The sequence below is a fragment of the Cupressus sempervirens genome, chromosome 3 (assembly GCF_028749045.1).
Source record: "Cupressus sempervirens isolate cs-2001-9-10 chromosome 3, ASM2874904v1, whole genome shotgun sequence".
NCBI lineage: Eukaryota > Viridiplantae > Streptophyta > Pinopsida > Cupressales > Cupressaceae > Cupressus > Cupressus sempervirens.
The window spans coordinates 740,846,400-740,869,117 of NC_143120.1; the positions used below are offsets into that span (position 1 = coordinate 740,846,400).

General features: G+C 34.5%; 1 protein-coding gene across 1 annotated transcript; it reads left to right on the forward strand.

The window, feature by feature from the left end:
• The first annotated feature begins 8,379 nt into the window (after positions 1-8,379).
• Positions 8,380-9,146, forward strand: LOC149568949 (putative germin-like protein 2-3). The gene is made up of 2 exons (XM_089817659.1): positions 8,380-8,506; positions 8,614-9,146. The coding sequence occupies exons 1-2, from the start codon at positions 8,380-8,382 to the stop codon at positions 9,144-9,146; spliced, it is 660 nt and encodes a 219-aa protein (XP_089673785.1).
• The last annotated feature ends 13,572 nt before the right edge of the window (positions 9,147-22,718 follow it).

The following is a 22,718-nucleotide window of genomic DNA, read 5'->3' on the forward strand; positions in this document are numbered from 1 at the left end:
AAGCTATAAAAAGAAGCCATGATATAGAACTCTCCAAAGTCTATGGGATAAGGACGATAGAATTAAATGGGTTTTGTATTCAGTTTTTGTCTTCTTTTGAATATGAAGAATATACATTACTTGTAGAAGCGTTCATCTTTGCCAATGATATTTGGTGATCGATCAATTAAAATTTGAAGATTATAAAGATATTTTAAACTGATCTAGGAGGTAAGTTAGGCTGTCTTAAGTTTCAAATAATAAACTAAGCATGTCTCAGGTTCCATCCCGATTTGCATCTTTACTACATAATAGTCTTACAATTACCTCTTTTTATTGAAAATCTAGCTATTTCACGTTAGTTCCAAGTATATGATCTGATAGTGTGAACCAATTTCATTCAATTTACTCAGTGAGATCTTAACTACGATTATCCAAAATGGAACTATGAAACCTAAAATACAAAAAAAAAAAATTCAAGTTATTAGTATTCTAAATTTGTATAAAGAGTGCAAGAGAAAATTTAATAATATTTATTTATTCATGAATGCTAGAAGCAACACCCTCCTGACATAATATGGTACTATGAGGCATCATGAAGAATGTGCAATAATTATCTTTCAAAACTAATAGAACTTTAAAATACAATATTTAGACATATTCACATGTCGTACACAAGTCAGAGCAAAAGATATTTAAGTTCCTAATGAAGTTCTCTTAGATTACTAATAAGCATGCTTTGATAATGAGATCGTATACAATAGCATTCCTCATGGAAGAAGAAGAAATTTTGATAAGTAAATACAGAGTGTTGGACATTTAAAAATAAGAAATCTACCTCATGATTAGGAAACATGCATTAACAAAGCAATATCACAAAATTTTGATAGCCAACAAGGTCCAAGTAAGGAAATCTTTTGTCATATCTCTTATAAAGATATCATTATTACTTGTAACCGTCTTATCTGTGTAAAATATTGGCACTCTAAGTTTGTCCATTCCAGATTGACTTTATATAGACCATTTTACTACCATAAATTTTGACTTTTGACCAAAGTAGAAAACTTCCTGGACAAACCAATCAAAGTGGAGGAGGAGGACGCGACAAGGGAAGCACTTGAGGAGCAGAAGAATGGGAACCAAGAGAAGGAAGAGGGAATCTAGCCCAGGCTCTGTTGTGTTTTTTTACTATTTTTATGATTATGTTTTTGAACTTTGCACCCCATGGGGTTTTAGGAATATGTCGATTACTTGGACCAATAGCAGTGTTGTTTTCAAATGTTGCTAGTTTATTATCTAGTTTACTATGCATAGCAATTTAAGTACTGTGGATGATGATGATTCGGCTCTGAACATATTATGGTTTTTGATGTTCAAAGTTGGTATAGGTTAGATAACTGAGAGATAACCTCCAACTGAATTCTCAGCCTTTTGTTCTCTCGGGCCAGGCCCCCTTTTTTTTGGTTGCTATCAGCTACTTCAAAAACAAGGGATCACAAGATCATAAGACCATAGCCGTACTCTTAGTAAGCATAAACATAACCTCTAATATTTACTGAAACATTTACAACACCATAAGAACTAGTACAATTAAGAACATCCTATAACTTAACCTATTTTAATCTTAATTTTGATCCTGCCTTCACAAGACTCGGTGCCAAATTTAGCAATGATCTCAACTAAGAGGCACATTTCCAATATCCAACAACTACACTTCTCATTTTTCTTGTACAATTTTTAGTTTAAAATCTAAACAACAACTGATTTTTTCATAATACAATGATTTTTCTCAACGTCAACCAGCTTCAAATATAATGAGCCATTTTTCATGAATTATAACTGGCAATCCTTTACATTTCAGAGGAAGTATGTAATACACAACACCATGATTCGCAAGGAAAGACAGTGTGGAAATGTAAACAATTATTGCATGGTCCTTTAATTAAACATTGAGGTTTGTTTCCATACTACGATTACCATCTTTAGTATGTTTAAAATTTTAAGAAGGTTTCCTCTATCAATTATATGGAATGAACACAAAATCCTTCTTCAATAAAGATTGATGATTTTATTTACTATCGTGATGACCTTGTAATGTTATAACAAATCCAAATTGTAAGAAACGAATTCAAAACTCCACCTAATTGTATGTATCTATAACTAAATTTGAATCTGGGTGCCTTATTGGTTCTAGTGAACGACTCTTAAATTGGTGCACATCTATGATTTTTAGAAAGTCTAATTCTACTCCAATGCACAAGCTTAAAATTTTGGATATGAGGTGAGGTGTGGTATTTTCCAATTATTGATAAATTATATAGCGCAGTCTTAACCATGTTGAAAGGTCATCGCTGGCCATTCTAGTCAAGATGCTAACTTAACTACTCCTTATCAAGGCACGATATGTGGCTTCTTTGACCAAAATTTGCACCCAAACCCAATCAGTGATAAATTAATTGAACGTCTTTCATTGAGTAAAATGAAAAAATACATAGATCACCAACTCTATTATTCCATACAATATTAAGATGTAGATGCAAGTTGAGGGACTAAAGTTTTTGATGTTAAGTATATACTTAACATTTGCATCATTTTAATGGTATACCAAGGGAGAGGGATCAACAACTCATAGTTTACTTTTCTTTACTTTTCTGCACATCAACACATCAACATAGGGTAAAAGCACAAACCCGTGTCACCCTTTTGTAAAGGAAAGGGCTAACGAAAGTATGACTGTTCACCTTTAATGACATAAGCATGGTATTATTATTGAGAATTTGAAAATGAAGTAAACTAATGAAATGTGTAGAAATGGATGAAGTTTAGGATTGTAATTTTTTATAATTATTTGGAATAAGAATCGATGTTTTAGGTGTTGAAAAATGATGAAAATTAGGGGTCTAGTTCCCACCAAAAAACTATATGGAAATAAACTCATTTCCCTTTGATCTCAGACTATGTTATAGATAACATACATAGCTAGAACAATAAAAAATAAAATTTTCTTTAGACCTATATTTTCTCTTTTATAATGATTCAAATTTCAACTCACCTAAAATCGATAGCCTCCATCTCCCGCCACATTTTTCAAAACAAATCTATTCTAACTAGAAGAAAAATTATACATTCTAGAAGAGGAATTTCTCTCCTCTAGAACATCATATGATTTTCAAATTTTTAATATGATTTAATATTTTTTCTTTCTCAAAATTGACATATTTTTGAGTGTTAAAATACATGCTTGTAGAATTTTTAATTGCAATATGCTATATCTAATTAAAATAAGTTAAAAACTCTATATGAGAATATCCTTGACTTTGAGCTCTGTAAAATGGTGTTCTATAGGTTATTAAAAAAATATCATAAAAAATAGTAAGAGTTATTGAAACGTCAATTTTCTGAAATACTTTTATTTCTTTAGTAATTGGATACAAACTAGTATAAAATATGCATTTCCAATTGGAAAAGTGTCAGACCATATATAGCTTAGCTATGATGAATTTATCTGGATCATATGTTTGAACAAAATTTATTTTTAGAGAGAAATACTCAAATTCAATCATTTTGATATCTCAGCTTGAAAGGTGACACAATTTTGTACTTTTGCCCCATAATCACCTAGAAATTAATTATTTAATTCTTGATAGGTGACCATTTGTAGAGTACATTTCATGGCAGCATAAAAAATGTCAAATGGCGAGACTAGTTCAAGGTTCACATGTGGTAAAATGCCCAGTTCCTGCTCGGCATGTGGTAATATTCACCTTCGTAGATCATTGATTGTAAATAGTTATCGATAGTGGAAATTATTAAATTATTGCAAAATTTCATAGATTTTTTCTTGAAGCTAGTGTAGATTAAAACTGCTATCAAATTCAAGTTAGGTTTAGTTCGAAATGAACTAAACCGGTGACAATAAAACCGAGCAATTAGGAATAGGGTAAAAAATATTATTCATATATATTCTAGGAAATTATAAAATCATTGCGAAAAATAGATTGTTGCATGAAGCTACTGTAGATTAAAAATGCTATCAAATGCAAGTTAGATTTGTTTCAAAATGAAATAAACCCGTGACAATGAAAACGAGATTTGTGTCCTTTAGTATGGCTCTTTCCATGTCATGCCAGATGTTGAAGGGGGTTGGTTGTATTTCTTTGGAGAGCCTCTTTAGGTTTTGGGGACTTGGCCTTTGGTGGTTTCTGGTTGCTCTTGCAGATGTTTGATCCCTCTAGGAGAATACTCTGGCAGTTCCCTAAGGTCATTTGTTGGCTTGTATTCTATCCATCTGAGCTGCTTTCCTTGTGTAGTGGAGCTTTTCCCTCTTACAGTTGGGAGATGTCCTATTTTTATGACTACTTCTTGGCTGTTGATTCTCTGGAGGTGTGTTGGTTCTAGAGCTCTAGTGGTTTGGCGGTTAGATGAATGTTGGGCAAAGAAGCCTGGCGGAGGTGGAGAACATGTTCTCTAGTTTGAGGCCATAGAGCTATTTTAGTTTTGTCTCTGTATGCTTTCATTTTTAGAGCATGTCCCCCTCTTGGTTTGGTCTCTTTTCGATCTGTTATTGAATGATGAATTTTTATTTATTTAAATGGTTATTGTTGTTGCTGGTTTCTTTATAGTGGTACTAGAGCGAGGCATGCTATCAATTTTTATGGGCACTTTCTAGTTAGTTTTTGTTATTGGTTGAGAAGTCATCGGGGGGTCCTTTTAAAATCCCCACAAGGTGTTTGGTTCCTTTCAAAACCTTAGGGATCGACACTGAGAGCTTGTTTCCTTTGCTAAGCTTATGTTTTCTATTCTTTTGTAAGGAATTTGGTGTTTTATATAGGTTTCAGTGGCCCACCAATCCCTAGTTTCCAAATCAATTCTATTTAAAGATAATAATGTAGTTTTCTTAAAATAATTTTTTGACTAAACCAAGAGACAATAATATAAACCCTATAATGAGGCTTTCATATTCATATATGATTTATTTAATATTATTATTTGAAGTTTTTAAAATAATAATCATTAAAAACATAGTTTTTTCAAAAATGATTTTCTAGTCCAAGGGGTTTAGCTTAGTTGGTCGAGGCAAGGAGCTCTCATTGTCGACACCCTGGTTCAAATCCAAGATGGACATCTTTGTGTAATTCTAAGTTGCGACTCTTGGTCTTCTATTGGTTGTATTCGTCTCATTTGTAAAAAGTGGATTCTAAGTTGTGACTCTTGGTCCTCCAATTGTTGTTTCTAGTGTGGTCACTTGAGAGGAGCTTGAATAAATTGTAATCTTTTCCTCTTAAGGAGCACCCGATATGTAAATGATCTTAATATGATAAATATTTTTTCTTAAAAAACATAATTTAAAAAATTAACACTAGAACTTATATATTTTTAAAATTAGATTTTTCTAAATACTTAGTCTTAAATTTTAACTTATGTATTTACCTGCTTATAACTCTATTCAAAATACATCCTTTCTTTATCACTTTAGTCATATAATTTTTGTTTGTTTTAATTTTTAAACATGATTTGGAGTTTATTTTGTTATTCCATAAAACTTTATTAATAACATATTACCTTTTATTTGGTAATTTTTCAGAGAGTTTCAAATCAAGTATAGTTTGCAAACTATCCAATATATGAAATAACATCAAGGTATAGTAACAATCACATGACATAGGAAGTAAATTAGTTCCAGTCACATGTCTAAGATAACAATTGGCATACTTAGAAAAGATAAACATAGGGGCTGAATTCAACATATTTTACTAGGTCAAAGGTCCAACAAGCTCACCAACAAAAATGAAGGAGTAGGGATGGTGGGTTGTGACATCCCTCCCCTCCAGGAAGAGACATCAACTTGTTGCCTGATGAAAATGTAACAAACATAGTTCTCACATCACACATAACTGAAAGCACAACAATAAGATACACTAGAGTCTATATAGATAAAAGATATAAAGATCTAATAAAACCATCGTCATCTCCCATGTCCTAAGATTTGAGAATAACTAATCAATGAGAGATCCATTAGGACGCATCATAGATCATGTTTTGGTAGTTTATATGGGTGCAGCTTGAAAAATTGTTTGAGAAAGTTTTGCATCTCTAGTATGATGGGGACAATAACTTTCGCATTGTTTACCTCCAAAAGTAAAGAAACCATTCCCCGCTCCCTTCCTACCGTCAGACCTATTGTTCCAGTTATTCACATTTCCACTGTTATCAACTTAACTCTATTCATATTTTGATTCTAAGTGTTATTGATATTCCTCGGTGCATTATTGTGAAACTTCCTCTTGAATCCTTGAGGACTGTGGTTTCTCTCTGAAGTTGTGATTGCATTTACCATTTTTAGTTTCTCCTCCTAAAGCAGTATCTTTCGATGTGCGAATTCCATGGTTTTTGGTTCATGCATTTTGATTACAGATCCAATCTCGAGATGTAATCCCAATACAACCTTATATTTGTTCTCAAATGCTCATCCTACAGATACTAAGGAACATATTTCACCAAACGAAAAAATTGCTCTTGGTATTTGGTCACTACCATGACCCCTTGTACATCAAGTTTTGAAACTCAGCTACGTCAGTGTCATAAAATAACAGAGGCAATGATCGCTTCATGGAAAGAGATAAAAATTTATTCCCAAGACATTTGTCCTAGTCACAACTTCCTCTCAGCCGTTAATTGTTCCACCATGTGGTTGATTCACCAATCGACTGAAATGCAACCCATAAAGCCCTAGACTGTGCTGAAAGGTGATGAACATGAAAGTACTTTTCCATGGAGATGATTAATTTCTCAGCATCATCCTTACCATCGAAAGTGGGTAATATGACCTTTTTAAGGTCCTTGCTCAACTCCTCTGCTATCTTCTCATTATTCAGGGGTCCAAAATTATTCTCCTCATCAAAATTTTCCTTTAAACCGTTCCTCAATTCTCCTATCCTCTTCAAGTTTTCTGACAGCTTCTAATACTTGATCTCCATTCTACGCACCCCTTAGATCTTGTTCAAGGTGATCCAATGGTTCAACCTTCTCCCAGAGGAGGTTTCCACAGTAGGTTAGAAGTGCTAAAATATGGTCTTGGCTTTGATTCAGACTGAGCTCATCATTCTTACTAGTTCCTTCCTGATTATTATTTTTGGTCTTCATGGCGAGTATTCAATTCTTGTACCGAACATAAGTATGCAACTTATAAAACGTAGACCGAGGTCCTAGTGTTTAAGCTCATCTCCAATACCATAGAATGTCAAGTCGTCAAATAGCTAGTATATCGCAAGGTCAGAAGATCAAGTCTTAGTCATTCAATTGCAAAGACTAGCCAAACACAATTTTCCATTCAATTTAATATAAGTAATACAAGATTCGACCAATGCCAAGAATAAAGACAATATGCAAATTTAAGTATACTAATGTAATCAATTGCAAATTGCAAATTTTAGAAATAAAGTTTAAGACTAGTATTCAATGTTTTAATAGTTATGAGAATTTTGTTGAAGTGCTTCGAAAGTATTTTACATGTAGATTTTAAAAACATACTTATAGAAAACTCACAAATAATTAGATATGTAACATGTAATTTTAAATATGTTACAGACAACTAAAAGAAAATCATTTCCATCCCTAATTATTTAAAATCCATATAATTATAAAACACAATTTATAATTAAGTTGTTTAAAATAGGATTGTAGTTAAATCAAAGAAAGCTAATGCTAAAAGTGATGGAATGAAATTTAATTTCTTTATTTTTAAGAACTAATATAAAAATCATATTTATTTTAATTAAAATGTAAAAATGAATATCTAATTAATTATTATATAAATAATATATTTGCAAATGGAGTGGTTGTTTCCGATCTGATATTAAACATTAATACATAATTAATTATTATGTAAATAACTAATATCATCCATTAGATATCTTTAAATCGATGCAGTAGTTGTTTGTGATTTTCAATTTAGTTATTAGGTCTTATTAAATTAATGTGGAGGTAACCGTATGCAGTAGGGCTTACGTTGGAAATCCCTGTGGAAGTACGTCATCATATTGGAAGAACGGGGTAAAATAGACGGAGTCAAGATGAATGAACCCTTGCGAAGTAGTCATCTGTGTTTGAAATACATCATTCAATTTCCCTAGTTTACCAATTCTACGAGGGAGCAATAGCATATATAATATTGGCTTTCAGGAACCTCAACGTAGAAGATTTCAACCATAATAAAAGAATGATAAGAGTATATCCGCGGTAGCAGGTGGGTTGATCGTCAGGTAAGAATGAATGAGTCCTTGAGGAGCAGTTAACGTTTCGAGTATATAAAGCATGCAAATGGGCTTGCAATAGTACTCAATTCAATTATCCACATCCTGAGCTGTTTATTCAAATCAGTCTCTCTGTGTTCCTGTCATAATGGGTAGCAGGATGATTTACCTCACGCTGGGGCTTGTTCTGTTGATATGTTGTTTCGGCAAAGGCGTCGTGGCAGCGGATTCCGATCCATTGCAGGATTTCTGCGTTGCAGACAACGAAAGCAAAGGTGAGCAGAGAATAACATTATAGATAATAAGAGATCTAGGTACTGATTATATGATTGCATGTGCTCGTTAGAAATCTAGGTACTGATTATATGATTGTTTTTCACAGTGTTGGTGAACGGGTTCGTGTGCAAGGAGGCAATGGCAGTATCAGCAGAGGACTTCTTCTTCGGGGGGCTTGGGCAGGCGGGGAACACCGACAATGCAGTGGGCTCCATCGTGACCCCTGCCAACGTAATGCAGATACCGGGGCTGAACACGTTGGGAATATCTCTGGTCCGCATCGACTACGCAGTGGGTGGAATTAATCCTCCTCACACCCACCCCAGAGCCACCGAGGTTCTCTTTCTAGCGGAAGGCGAGCCCTTTGTAGGGTTTATTGACACCAACAACACCTTCTTCAGCAAGACGTTGGAGAAGGGAGACGTGTTCGTCTTCCCCAAGGCGCTCGTGCATTTCCAGCAGAATGTGGGGAAAGAGAATGCGGTCGCCATCTCTGCTTTGAGCAGCCAGCTCCCGGGAACCCAGACAATTGCTAATTCTCTGTTTGCGGCGAATCCCCCTCTCCCGGATTCCGTATTGAGCAAGGCCTTCCGCATCACCCAGGAGCTCGTGGACTACATTCAGAAGATGTTCGCCTAAGCTTCTTGAGCTTAATTTTTTGTGATCGATTCGATAAAAATAAAACAAAGGAAAGGTAGACCACATAGGAATACTATTTTCGTACCATTTAATAAAAATTCTCTCTTTAGAGCTGCTCGTTGCATTCTCAACAGAAGTTTATTTTCCTAAAGGAACATCTTTCTGTGTGAAAAGAATTCTATGGTTTCTGGTTCATGCATCTTGACCACAGATCCAGTCTGGTGATGTAATCCCAATACAAACTTATAATATCCATTCTAAAATGCTCATCCTACAAATACTATGAAACATATTTCACAAATAACAAAATCGCTCCTGATATTTGGTCACTGCCATGACCCCTTTAATCAAGTTTTGAAACTCAGCTACGTCTGTCTCATAAAATAACAGATGCAACAATCGCTTCATGAAAACAGATAAAAAAGTATTCCCAAGATATTTGTCCTGGTCACAACTTCCTCTCGGCCCTTAATTGTGGCTGTTCCACCACATAGTTGGTTCACCAATCAGCTGAAATGCAACCCATAAAGCCCTAGACTATGCCGAAAGGTGATGAACACGAAAGTACTTTACCATGAAGATGATTAATTTCTCAGCATTATCCTTACCATCGAAACCATGGAAAGTGGGTAATACGATCTTTTTAAGGTCATTGCTCAGCTCCTCCACTATCTTCTCATTATTATTCAGGTGTCCAAAATTATTCTTCATTAAAACCAGAATGTCACGTGGAGAGGAAAAAATTATTTATATCTATTTATACAAATGACAAGAAAGATTTATATCACAATTAGCATTGTGTTAAATTATGAACAACAATAGAGAGTGAAGATTTGATAAACTAAATAAAGACTAAAATTTTCAATCGATTTTATATATATGCAAGCGAATCACAAATTTGATTTCTGTTATCAAATTCAAGTTAGGTTTAGTTCCGAGCAATTAGGAATAGGGTAAAAAATAGTATTCGTATATCTTTTAGGAAATTATAAAATCATTGCAAAAAGTAGATTGTTGCATAAAGCTACTGTAGATTAAAAATGCTATCAAATGCAAGTTAGATTTGTTTCAAAATGAAATAAACCCGTGACAATGAAAAAGAGAAATCAGGAATAGGGTAAAAAATATTATTTCATATATCTTCTATGATGCATAGCTTAAAATTTGTAAGATACATTGCTTTTTAAAAATAAAATAAAAAAATTAGTGCTTTTTAATGGATCATTTAAGACTGACAAAGTATCACATTTAATATATCTGTCTAATTTCTTTTTGTTGCGATTAGTATTGGCATTTGTAAATGAAAAAAATCAAATTCCCTGTTTACCTACAAAATTAGTAAGATTGAAACTAGTGAGCTTTTTATATGTGAATGAAAGTGTACTCAAGCAAGGTATAATAATTTAAAACAAATCAAGAACAAATTGAAAACTATAAAAAGAAGCCACGATACAGAACTCTCCAAAGTCTATGGGATAAGGACGGTAGAATTAAATGGGTTTTGTATTCAGTTTTTGTCTTCTTTTGAATATGAAGAATATACATTACTTGTAGAAGCGTTCATCTTTGCCAATGATATTTGGTGATCGATCAATAAAAATTTGAAGATTATAAAGATATTTTTAACTGATCTAGGAGGTAAGTTAGGTTGTCTTAAGTTTCAAATAATAAACTAAGCATGTCTCAGGTTCCATCCCGATTTGCATCTTTACTACATAATAGTCTTACAATTACCTCTTTTTATTGAAAATCTAGCTATTTCATGTTAGTTCCATGCATATGATCTGATGGTGTGAACCAATTTCATTCAATTTACTCAGTGAGATCTTAACTACGATTATCCAAAATGGAACTATGAAACCTAAAATACAAAAAAAAAAAATTCAAGTTATTAGTATTCTAAATTTGTATAAAGAGTGCAAGAGAAAATTTAATAATATTTATTTATTCATGAATGCTAGAAGCAACACCCTCCTGACATAACATGGTACTATGAGGCATCATGAAGAATGTGCAATAATTATCTTTCAAAACTAATAGAACTTTAAAATACAATATTTAGACATATTCACATGTCGTACACAAGAGTCAGAGCAAAAGATATTTAAGTTCCTAATGAAGTTCTCTTAGATTACTAATAAGCATGCTTTGATAATGAGATTGTATACAATAGCATTCCTCATGGACGAAGAAGAAATTTTGATAAGTAAATACAGAGTGTTGGACATTTAAAAATAAGAAATCTACCTCATGATTAGGAAACATGCATTAACAAAGCAATATCACAAAATTTTGATAGCCAACAAGGTCCAAGTAAGGAAATCTTTTGTCATATCTCTTATAAAGATATCATTATTACTTGCAACCATCTTATCTGTGTAAAAAATTAGCACTCTAAGTTTGTCCATTCCAGATTGACTTTATATAGAACATTTTACTACCATAAATTTCGACTTTTGACCAAAGTAGAAACTACAGCTTGGGTTTAGAAAAACATTTTCTTTGTAGAGGAACTAAAGAAGAGTAAAAGATCTCGTAAATAAGTTGGTAACATAAGAAAGCATTGAACGTTAACCTGGAGCGTTGAGCGTTGATTCTCTACTTATTTAATCTCTCTTCCATCCTCTCCTTTATTGAACTATCACTGAATCCGCTGGTATTTTAAAATGGCCGCACTGCTAACTTATCAAGATTCAGAAAATGGAAATTTAGTAAATAAAATCATCAATCTTTATTGAAGAAGGCTTTTGAGTTCATTCCATAGAATTGATAGAGGAAACCTTCTTAAAATTTTAAACATAATAAAGATGGCAACCGTAGTATGGAAACAAACCTCAATGTTTAATTAACGGGCCCTGCAATAATTGATTACATTTCCACACTTTCTTTCCTTATGATTCATGGTGTTGTGTGTTACATCCTCTGAAATGTAAAGGACTATCAGTTAGAATTTATGAAAAATATCTCATTGTATTTGAAGTTGGTTGTTGCTGAGAAAAATCATCGTATTATGAAAATATCAGCTGTAGTTTAGATTTCAAACTGAAAATTATACTAGAACAATGAGAAGTGTTGTTGTTGGATATTGGAAATGTGCCTCTTAGTTCAGATCATTACTGAATTTGGTACCGAGTCTTGTGAAGGCAGGATTCGAATAAAGACTAAAATAGGTTAAGTTATAGGACGTTCTTAATTGTACTAGTTCTTATGGTGTTGTAACTATTTCCATAAATATTAGAGGTTATGTTTATGTTTACTAAGAGTAGAGATAATATTTTACGATCTTGTGATTTTAAGAGGTAAATCATATTAACTTGGAAAGGACTACAGTCCAAAAAAATTCATCTCTTAACTCTGTATTTTCAACGGAATGATATGACATTTCTAATTTCAGTTGAAATAATTAGTGTCTCATCGAAAGGAGGAAGAATAGTGGTTAAGAAAGAAAGAGGTTTCAAGGATCACCCATGGAAACTCTGACTAGTTTTCCATTTTTATTGAAGGGAAATATTAAACAATGTAAATCAAAATCTGAGTCTAATTCTCCATGAGTTCTTTGAAAATGTTTCCAGATAAAATAACAAAAGGTTTGACATGCGTCCTTCAAAAGGTAAATAAATAAATTATGTTAGATAGTTTTCCTATTTGACCCCATTTGACCCACATAAATGATTATAATATGTTTCTAAGGTCTTGTGACCCCTAAAGACATATGTTGTCATGACATGTGTCGAAAAAGGTCATAGGATAACCTATGACTCCTTTTGACCCATATAAATGATTATAATATATCCCTAGGGGCCCTAGGACCCCTAGAGACATATGTTGTAATGATATGTGTTGAAAGGGGTCATAGGATTTTCTATGACCCCTTTCAACCCATATAAATGATTATAATATGTCCCTAGGGGTCCTGGGACCCCTATAAACATATGTTATAATGAAATGTGTCAAAAGGGGTCATCGATTATCCCATGACCCCTTTCGGCCCATATAAATGATTATAATATGTTCCTAAGAGTCTTAGGACTCTTAGGGACATATGTTGTCATGAAACATGTCAAAAGGGGTCATAAGGTTATCATATGACTGCTTTTGACCCATATAAATGATTATAATATGTCTCTAGGGGTCCTAGGACCCCTAGAGACATGTTGTAATGAAATGTGTCGAAAGGGGTTATAAGTTATCTTATGACCCCTTTTAACCCATATGAATAACTATAATATATCCCTAGGGGTCCTAAGACACCTATAGACATATGTTGTAATGAAATATGTTGAATGGGGTCATAGGACATCTTATGGCCCATTTCAACTCATATAAATGTTTATAATATGTCCTTAGGGGTCGTACATCTCCTGGAGACATATGTTGTAATGAAATGTGTCAAAAGGGTTCATAGGTTATCCTATGACCCCTTTCAACCCATATAAATGATTATAATATGTCCCTATAGGTCCTAAGATCCCTACTGACATAAGTTGTAATGAAATGTGTCGAAAGTGGTCATAGGTTATACTATGACCCCTTTTAAACCATATAAATGATTATAATATGTCTCTAGAAGTCCTATGACCCCTATAGACATATGTTGTAATAAAATATGTGAAAATGAGTCATAGGTTATCCTATTACCCCTTTCAACCCATATAAATGATTTTAATATGTCTCTAGGGGTTCTGGGATCCCTAGAGACCTGTTTTGTCATGAAATGTGTCGAAAGGGGTCATAGGTTATCCTATGATCCCTTTCAACCCATATAAATAACTATAATATGTCCATAGGGGTCCGAGGACCCCTAGAGACATATTTTGTAATGAAATGTGTCCAAAGGGATTATAAGTTATCCTATGACCCCTTTTAACCCATATAAATAACTATAATATATCCCTAGGGGTCCTAAGACACCTATAGACATATGTTGTAATGAAATGTGTTGAAAGGGGTCATAGGACATTTTATGGCCCATTTCGACCCATATAAATGATTATAATATGTCCTTAGGGGTCTTACGTCCCCTAGAGACATATGTTGTAATGAAATGTGTCAAAAGGGTTCATACGTTATCCTATGACCCCTTTTAACCCATATAAATAATTATAATATGTCCCTATGGGTCTTAGGACCCCTATAGACATATGTTGTAATGAAATGTGTTGAAAGGGGTCATAGGTTATCATATGACCCCTTTCAACTCATATAAACAATTATAATATCCCTAAAGATATGTTGTCATGAAATGTGTCGAAAGGGGTTATAGGTTATACTACGACTACTTTCAAATCAAAAAAATGATTATAATATGTCCATAGGGGTCCTATGTCCTTCAGAGAGATATGTTGTAATGAAATATGTTGAAAGTGGTCATGGAATAGGTTATCCTGTGACCCCTTTCCACTCATATAAATGATTTTAAAATGTCCCTAAGGGTCTTGGGACCGCTAGAGACATGTTCTCATAAAATGTATTAAAAGTGGTCATAGGTTATCCTATGACCCTTTTCAACCCATATAAATGATTATAATATGTCCTTAGGGGTCCTAAGACCCCTAAAGACATGTTGTAACTAAATGTGTCAAAAGGGGTCATAAGTTATCCTATGACAACTTTCAACCCATATAAACAATTATAATATGTCCCTAAGGATCGCAGGAACCCTAAAGACATGTTCTAACAAAATGTGTCAAAAGGGCTCACAACACATCCTATGGCCCATTTCGACCCATATAAATGATTATAATATGTCCCTAGGGCTCTTATGACACCTCAAGACATATGTTGTAGCAAAATGTGTCAAAATGGGTCATTGATTATCTTAGGACTCCTTTCGATGCATATAAATGATTCTAATATGTCCCTAGGGGTCCTAGGACCCCTAGAGACATATGTTGTCATGAAATGTGTCGAAAGGGGTCATAGGTTATCCTATGAAATTTTTTGACCCATATAAATGATTATAATAAGTCTCTAAAGGTCCTAGGACCCCCAATGACATATATTGTCATGAAATGTGTTGAAAGGGGTCATAGGTTATTCTATGAGCCCTTTTCACCCATATAAATGATTATAATATGTCCTAGGGGGTCCCTAGGGGTATTGGGACCTCTAGACACATATGTTGCAATGAAATGTGTTGAAAATTATGACCATTTTTGACCCATATAAAAGAATCTAATATGTCCCTAGGGGTCCTGGGACCCGTAGAGACATGTTGTAACGAAATATGTTGAAAGACGTTATAGGTTATACTATGATGCCTTTCAAACTATAGAAATGATTATAGTATGCCCCTAGGGGTCCTATGTTCCCTAGAGACATGTTGTAATGAAATATGTTAGAAGAGGTCATAGGTTATCCTATTACCCCTTTCGAACCATATAAATGATTTTAATATGTCCATAGGGTTCTTGGGACCCCTAGAGACGTGTTGTCCTGAAACGTGTCGAAATGAGTCATAAGATATCCTATAACCCCTTTCAACTCATATAAATAATCATAATATCTCTCTAGGGGTCCTAGGATGCCTAGAGACATATTTTGTAATGAATTATGTCGAAAGTGGTCATAAATTATCCTATGGCGTCTTTCAACCCATACAAACAATTATAATATGTCCTTAGGGGTCCTAAGATGCCTAAAGACATATGTTGTAATGAAATGTGTCAAAAGGGTTTATAGGACATTCAATGGCCTATTTCGACCCAAATAAATGATTATAATATATCCCTAAGGGTCATATGACCCCTAGAGACATATGTTGTAATGAAATGTGTCGAAAGGGGTCATAGGTTATCCTATGACCCCTTTCAACCCATATAAATGATTATAATATGTCCCTAGGGGTCTTAGGACCCCTAGAGACATGTTGTAATGAAATTGGTCAAATGGGGTCATAGGTTATCCTATGACTCATTTTAACCCATATAAATGATTCTAATATGTCCTTAGGGGTCCTGGAATCCTTAGAGACATAAATTGTCATGAAATGTGTTTAAAGGGGCTTTAGATTATATTATAAACCCTTTCAAACCATAAAAATGCTTATAATATGTCCCTAAAGGTCTTATGTCCCCTATAGACATATGTTGTAATGAAATATGTCGAAAAGTGTCATACGTTACCTTATGACCCCTTTTGACCCATATAAATGATTCTAATATGTCCCTAGGGGTCTTGGAACCCATAGAGACATATTATGTTATAAAATGTGTCAAAAGAGGTCATAGGTTATTGTACGACCCCTTTCGACTCATATAAACGATTCTAATATGTCCCTAGGGGTCCTGGGGTCCCTAGAGACATGTTTTAGTGAGATGTGTCGAAAGGGGTCATAGGTTATAGTATGATCCATTTCAAAGCTATGTCCCTTGGGATCTTATGTCCCTTAGAGACATATGTTGTAATGAAATGTGTCGAAATGGGTCATAGGTTATCCTACGACCCATTTCAACCTATATAAAGAATTCTAATATGTCTCTAGGGGTCTTGCGACTCCTAGAGACATATGTTGTCATTAAATGCGTCTATTTGACTCATATAAATGATTATGATATGTCTGTAGGGGTCCTAGGACCCCTAGAGACATATGTTGCAATGAAATGTGTCAAAAGAGGTCATAAGTTATCTTATGACACCTTTTGACCTATATAAACAATTATAATATGTTCCTACGGGTCTTCGGACCCCTAGAGGCATATGTTGTAATAAAATGTGTCAAAAGGGGTCATAGGACATCTTATGGCCCATTTCGACTCATTTAAATGATTATAATATGTCCCTAGTGGTCCTATGACTCATGGAAACATATGTTGTAATGAAATGTGTCGAAAGGGATCATAGATTATCCTATGACGTCTTTTAATTCATATAAATGATTATAATATGTCCCTAATATGTTGTAATGAAATATGCCGAAAGTGGTCATAAGTTATCCTATGAACTCTTTCAACCCATATAAATGATTCTAATATGTCCTTATGGGTCTTCGGACCCCTAGAGACATATGTTGTCATGAAATGTGTTGAAACGGGTCATAGGTTATCTTATCACCTATTTCAACCCATATAACTGATTATAATAAGTTCTTAGGAGTCTTAGGACTCCTTGGCACATATGTTGTCATGAAAAATGTCGAAAGGGATCATAAGGTCATCCTATGACTGCTTTCAACCCATATAAATGATTATAATGTCCCTAGGGGTCCTAAGACTCCTATCGACATATGTTGTAATGAAATGTGTCAAAAGGGGTTATAGGTTATACTATGACCTTTTTCAAACCCAAAAAATATTATAATATGTCTCTATGGGTCCTATGACCCCTAGAGACATATGTTGTAATGAAATATGTCGAAAAGAGTCATAGGTTATCCTATGACCCCTTTTAACCTTTATAAATGATATAATATGTCCATAGGTGTCCTAGGACCCCTAGAGACATGTGTTTGTAATGAAATGTATCGAAATGGTTCATAGGTTATCCTATGACCTCTTTCGATTCATATAAATGATTCTAATGTGTCCTTAAGGGTCTTGGGACCCCTAGATACATATGTTGTTATGAGATGTGTCGAAAAGGGTCAAAGTTATCCTATGACCCCTTTTGACTCATATAAATAGTTATAATATGTTCCTGGGGTCCTAGGACCCTTAGAGACATATGTTGTCATGAAATGTGTTAAAAGTGATCAGAGATTATCTTATGACCCCTTTTGACCCATATAAATGATTATAATATGTCCCTAGGGGTCCGTAGACCCCTAGCGACATATGTTGTAATAAAATGTGTCGAAAGAGGTCATAGGTTGTCCTATGACTCATTTTGACCCATATAAATGATTATAATATGTCCCTGGGGGTCCTGTTTCTTTTAAAACATATGTTGTAATAAAATGTGTCAAAAAGAGTCATCAGTTATCCCATGATCCCTTTTAACCCATATAAATGGTTATTATATATACGTAGGAGTCGTAGGAGACTTAGGGACATGTGTTGTCATGAAACATATCAAAAGGGATCATAAGGTTATCCTATGACTCTTTTCAACCCATATAAACAATTATAATATGTCACCAGGGATTCTAAGAACCCTAGAGACATATATTGTAATGAAATGTGTCGAAAGGGGTTGTAGGTTATCCTATGACCCCTTTCAAACTATAGAAATGATTATAATATGTCCCTAGGGGTCATATGATCCCTAGAGGCAAATGTTGTAATGATATATGTCGAATGGGGTCATAGGATGACCTATGACCCCTTTCGACTCATATAAATGATTCTAAAATGTCCCTAGGGGTCTTAGGACCCTTAGAGACATATGTTATCTATTAAGAATAAGGTGTCTCAACCTTGTATAATTCCTATTCTTATTATTTGTTTTGTAAAATGTATTTCTTGCAAATAATGTTGATGTGTCAACATTTTGAATTGTGTGTAAGGAGATCATGGCTAAAACGGCTATGATAGATTCCTATGACACGTAAGAGCTATGTTAGGAAGATTGAATGATAGGTGAAGACATGTGGCAACTGATAAATTGGAGTATTGTACACTCTACCCCAATAGTGGGGTTAGGGTTCCTATTTTCTCGGAGAATGGTAAAACCCTAATACAGTTTATCTTTGGGAGTAGCCCTAAAGTGAAGCGCATGTTATAAGCATTTTTTAGGGTTATGAAGAGTAGTGATGCGTGATAGTGTATTGTTGGTACTGTGAGTTGCTATTGGAGTCTTCTATTGTCATTGTTGAGCTTGCACTACAAGTGTATTGTAACCTTTTGTTGAAGATAATACATTGTGCAGGTTCTGGAGGGGTGGGGTTGTTTTACCGAAAGGTTTTTTTCCACTCGCAAATCTTTGTGTTGTGTGTTTCTTTCTCTATCTATTTTTATGTATGCATTGTTGGCCGCAATATTGTTGTTGTTTACAAATCTGTAAGTGAAAAGTTTTTAAAAAGATTTGCACCATACTTTACTTAAGAGATTAGTGTAGGAAGCTATTTTCGCACCTGAGTTTCCTTACATTATCATGAAATGTGTTATAAATATTTATAATATGTCCTTAGGGGACCTGAGAATCTTAGGGACATATGTCATTATGAAACATATCGAAAGGGGTCATAAGGTTATCCTATGACCCCTTTCGACCCATATAAATGATTCTAATATGTCCCTAGGGGTCTTGGGACCCTTAGAGACATATGTTGTAATGAAATGTGTTAAAAACTATTTGAAATCATATAAATGATTATTATATGTGCTTAGGGGTCTTGTGTCCCCTAGAGACATGTTGTAATAAAATATGTCGAAAGGGACCTTTCGACCCATATAAACAATTCTAATATGTCCCTAGGGGTTCTGGGACCCCTAAAGACATATGTTGTCATGAAATGTGTTGAAAGGGGACCCATATAAATGATTATAATATGTTCCTAGGGTCCTGTGGCCTTTAGAGACATATGTTGTCATGAAATGTGTTGAAAGGGGTCATAGGTTATCTTATGACCCTTTTTTACCCATATAAATGATTATAATATGTCCCTAGGGGTCTCAGGACCCCTAGAGACATATGTTGTAATGAAATGTGTCGAAACGGATCATAGGTTTTCTTATGACCCCTTTCGACCCATATAAATGATTATAATATGTCCCTAGGGGTCCTGTTCCAATAAAATCATATGTTGTAATGAAATGTGTCGAAAGGGGTTATCGGTTATCCCATGACCCCTTTTTGACCCTTAGAAATGATTATAATATGTACCTAGGAGTAGTAGGAGACCTAGGGACATATGTTGTCATGAAACATGTCAAAAGGGGTCATAAGGTTATCTTATGACTCCTTTCGACCCATATAAACAATTATAATATGTCCGTAGGGGTCCTAAGACCCGTAGAGACATATGTTGTAATGAAATGTAGGTTATATTATGACCCATTTCAAACTATGGAAATGATTATAATATGTTCTTAGGGGTCGTACGATTCTTAGAGACATATGTTGTAATGAAATATGTTCAATGAGATCATAGGTTATCCTATGACCCTTTTCGACCTATATAAATGATTCTAATACGTCCTTAAGGGTCCTAAGACCTTTAGGGACATGTTATTATGAAATGTGTCAAATCTTTTCAACCCATATGAATATTTATAATATGTCCCTAGGGGACTTGGAACTCCTATGGACATATGTTGTCATCAAATATGTCGAAAGGGGTCATAGGTTATTCTATGACCTCTTTTGACCCATATAAACAATTCTAATATGTCCCTAGGGGTTCTAGGACCCCTACAGACATATGTTGCCATAAAATGTATCAAAAGGGGTCATAGGTTATCCTATGACCGCTTTTGACCCATATAAACAATTATAATATGTTCCTAGGCGTCCCAGGACCTCCAGAGACATATGTTGTAATAGAATGTGTCGAAAGGGGTCATAAGTTATCTTATGGCACCTTTCGACCCATATAAACAATTATAATATGTCCCTAGGGGTCCTAGGACCTTAGAGACATATGTTGTAATGAAATGTGTTGAAAAGGGTCATAGGACATCCTATGGCCCATTTCGACCCATATAAATGATTATAATATGTCCCTAGGGGTCCTACGACCCCTGAAGATATGTAATAAAATGTGTCGCAAGGGATCATATGTTATCCTATGACACCTTTTAACCCATATAAATGATTGTAATATGTCCGTTAGGATCTTGGGACCCTTAGTGACATATGTTGTAATGAAATATGTGGAAATGGGTCATAGGTTATCCTATGAACCCTTTCAACCCATATAAATAATTATAATATGTCTGTAAGGGTCTTGGGACCCCTAAAGACATATGTTGTCATGAAATGTGCCGAAAGGGGTCACAGGTTATCCTATGACCTATTTTGGCCTATATAAATGATTATAATAAGTTCTTAAGAGTCCTAAGACCCTTCAGGACATATGTTGTGATGAAACATTTTGAAAGGGGTTATAAGGTTATCTTATGACTGCTTTCAACCCATATAAACAATTATAATATGTCTCTATAGGTCCTAAGACCCCTACAGACATATGCTGTAATAAAATATGTCAAAAGGGGTCATAGGTTATACTATGACCCCTTTTAAACCAAAAAAATGATTATTATATGTCCTTAGGGGTCCTATGACCCCTAGAGACATATGCTCTAATGAAATATGTTGAAAGGGGACATAGGTTATCCTATGACCCCTTTCGACCCATATAAATGAGTCTAATATGTCCTTAGTTGTCCTGGGACCCCTAGAGACATATGTTGCCATGAAATGTATCGAAAGGGTTCATAGGTTATCCTGACTCCTTTCAACCCATATTAACGTTTTTAAAATGTCTCTAGGGATCCTAGGACCCCTAGAGACATATGTTGTCATGAGATATGTCGAAAAGGGTTATAGGTTATCCTATGACCCCTTTCGATCCATATAAATGATTATAGTATGTTCTTAGGGTCCTGGGACCCCTACAAACATATGTTCTCATGAAATGTGTTGAAAGGGGTCATAGGTTATCCCATGACCTCTTTTGACCCATATAAATGATTATAATATGTCCTTAAGGGTTCTAGGACCCCTAGAGAGATATGTTATTATAAAGTGTGTCGAAAGGGGTCATAGGTTTTCCTATTACCTCTTTTGATCTATATAAATGATTGTAATATGTCCATAGGGGTCATGTTCCCCTAAAAAGATATGTTGTAATGAAATGTGTTGAAAGGGGTCACAGGTTATCTCATTGCCCCTTTTGACCAATATAAATGATTATAATATATTCCTAAGAGTCTTAGGAGACCTAGAGACATATGTTGTGATGGAACATGTCAAAAGAAGTCATAAGGTTATCCTATGACTCCTTTCAACCCATATAAATAATAATAATATGCACCCAAGGGTTCTAAAATGCCTAGAGACATATGTTTTAATGAAATGTGTTGAAAGGGGTCATAGGTTATACTATGACCCCTTTCAAATCATAGAAATGATTATGATATGTCCTTAGGGGTCCTATGATCCCTAGAGACATATGTTTTCATGAAATATGTCGAATGGGTTGTTGGTTATCCTGTGACCCCTTTCAACCCATATAAATAATTCTAATACGTCTCTAGGGGTCCTGAGACCCCTAGAGACATGTTGTCATGAAATCTGTCGAAAGGGTCCCTTTCGACCCATATAAATGCTTATAATATGTCCCTAGGAGACTTGAGACTCCTAGATACATATGCTGTCATGAAACATGTCGAAAGGGGTCATAAGGTTATCTTATGACTTCTTTTGATCCATATAAATAATTATAATATGTCCCTATGGGTTTTAGGACCTATAGAGACATATGTTGTAATGAAATATGTCAAAAAAGGTCACAAGTTTTCCTATGAACCCTTTCGACCCATATAAATAATTATAATATGTCCCTAGGGGTCCTAGGACTCCTAGAGGCATATGTTTTAATGAAATGTGTCAAAGGGGTTCATAGGACATCTTGTGGCCCATTTTGACCCATATAAATTATTATAATATGTCCCTAGGGGTCCTACGAGCCTT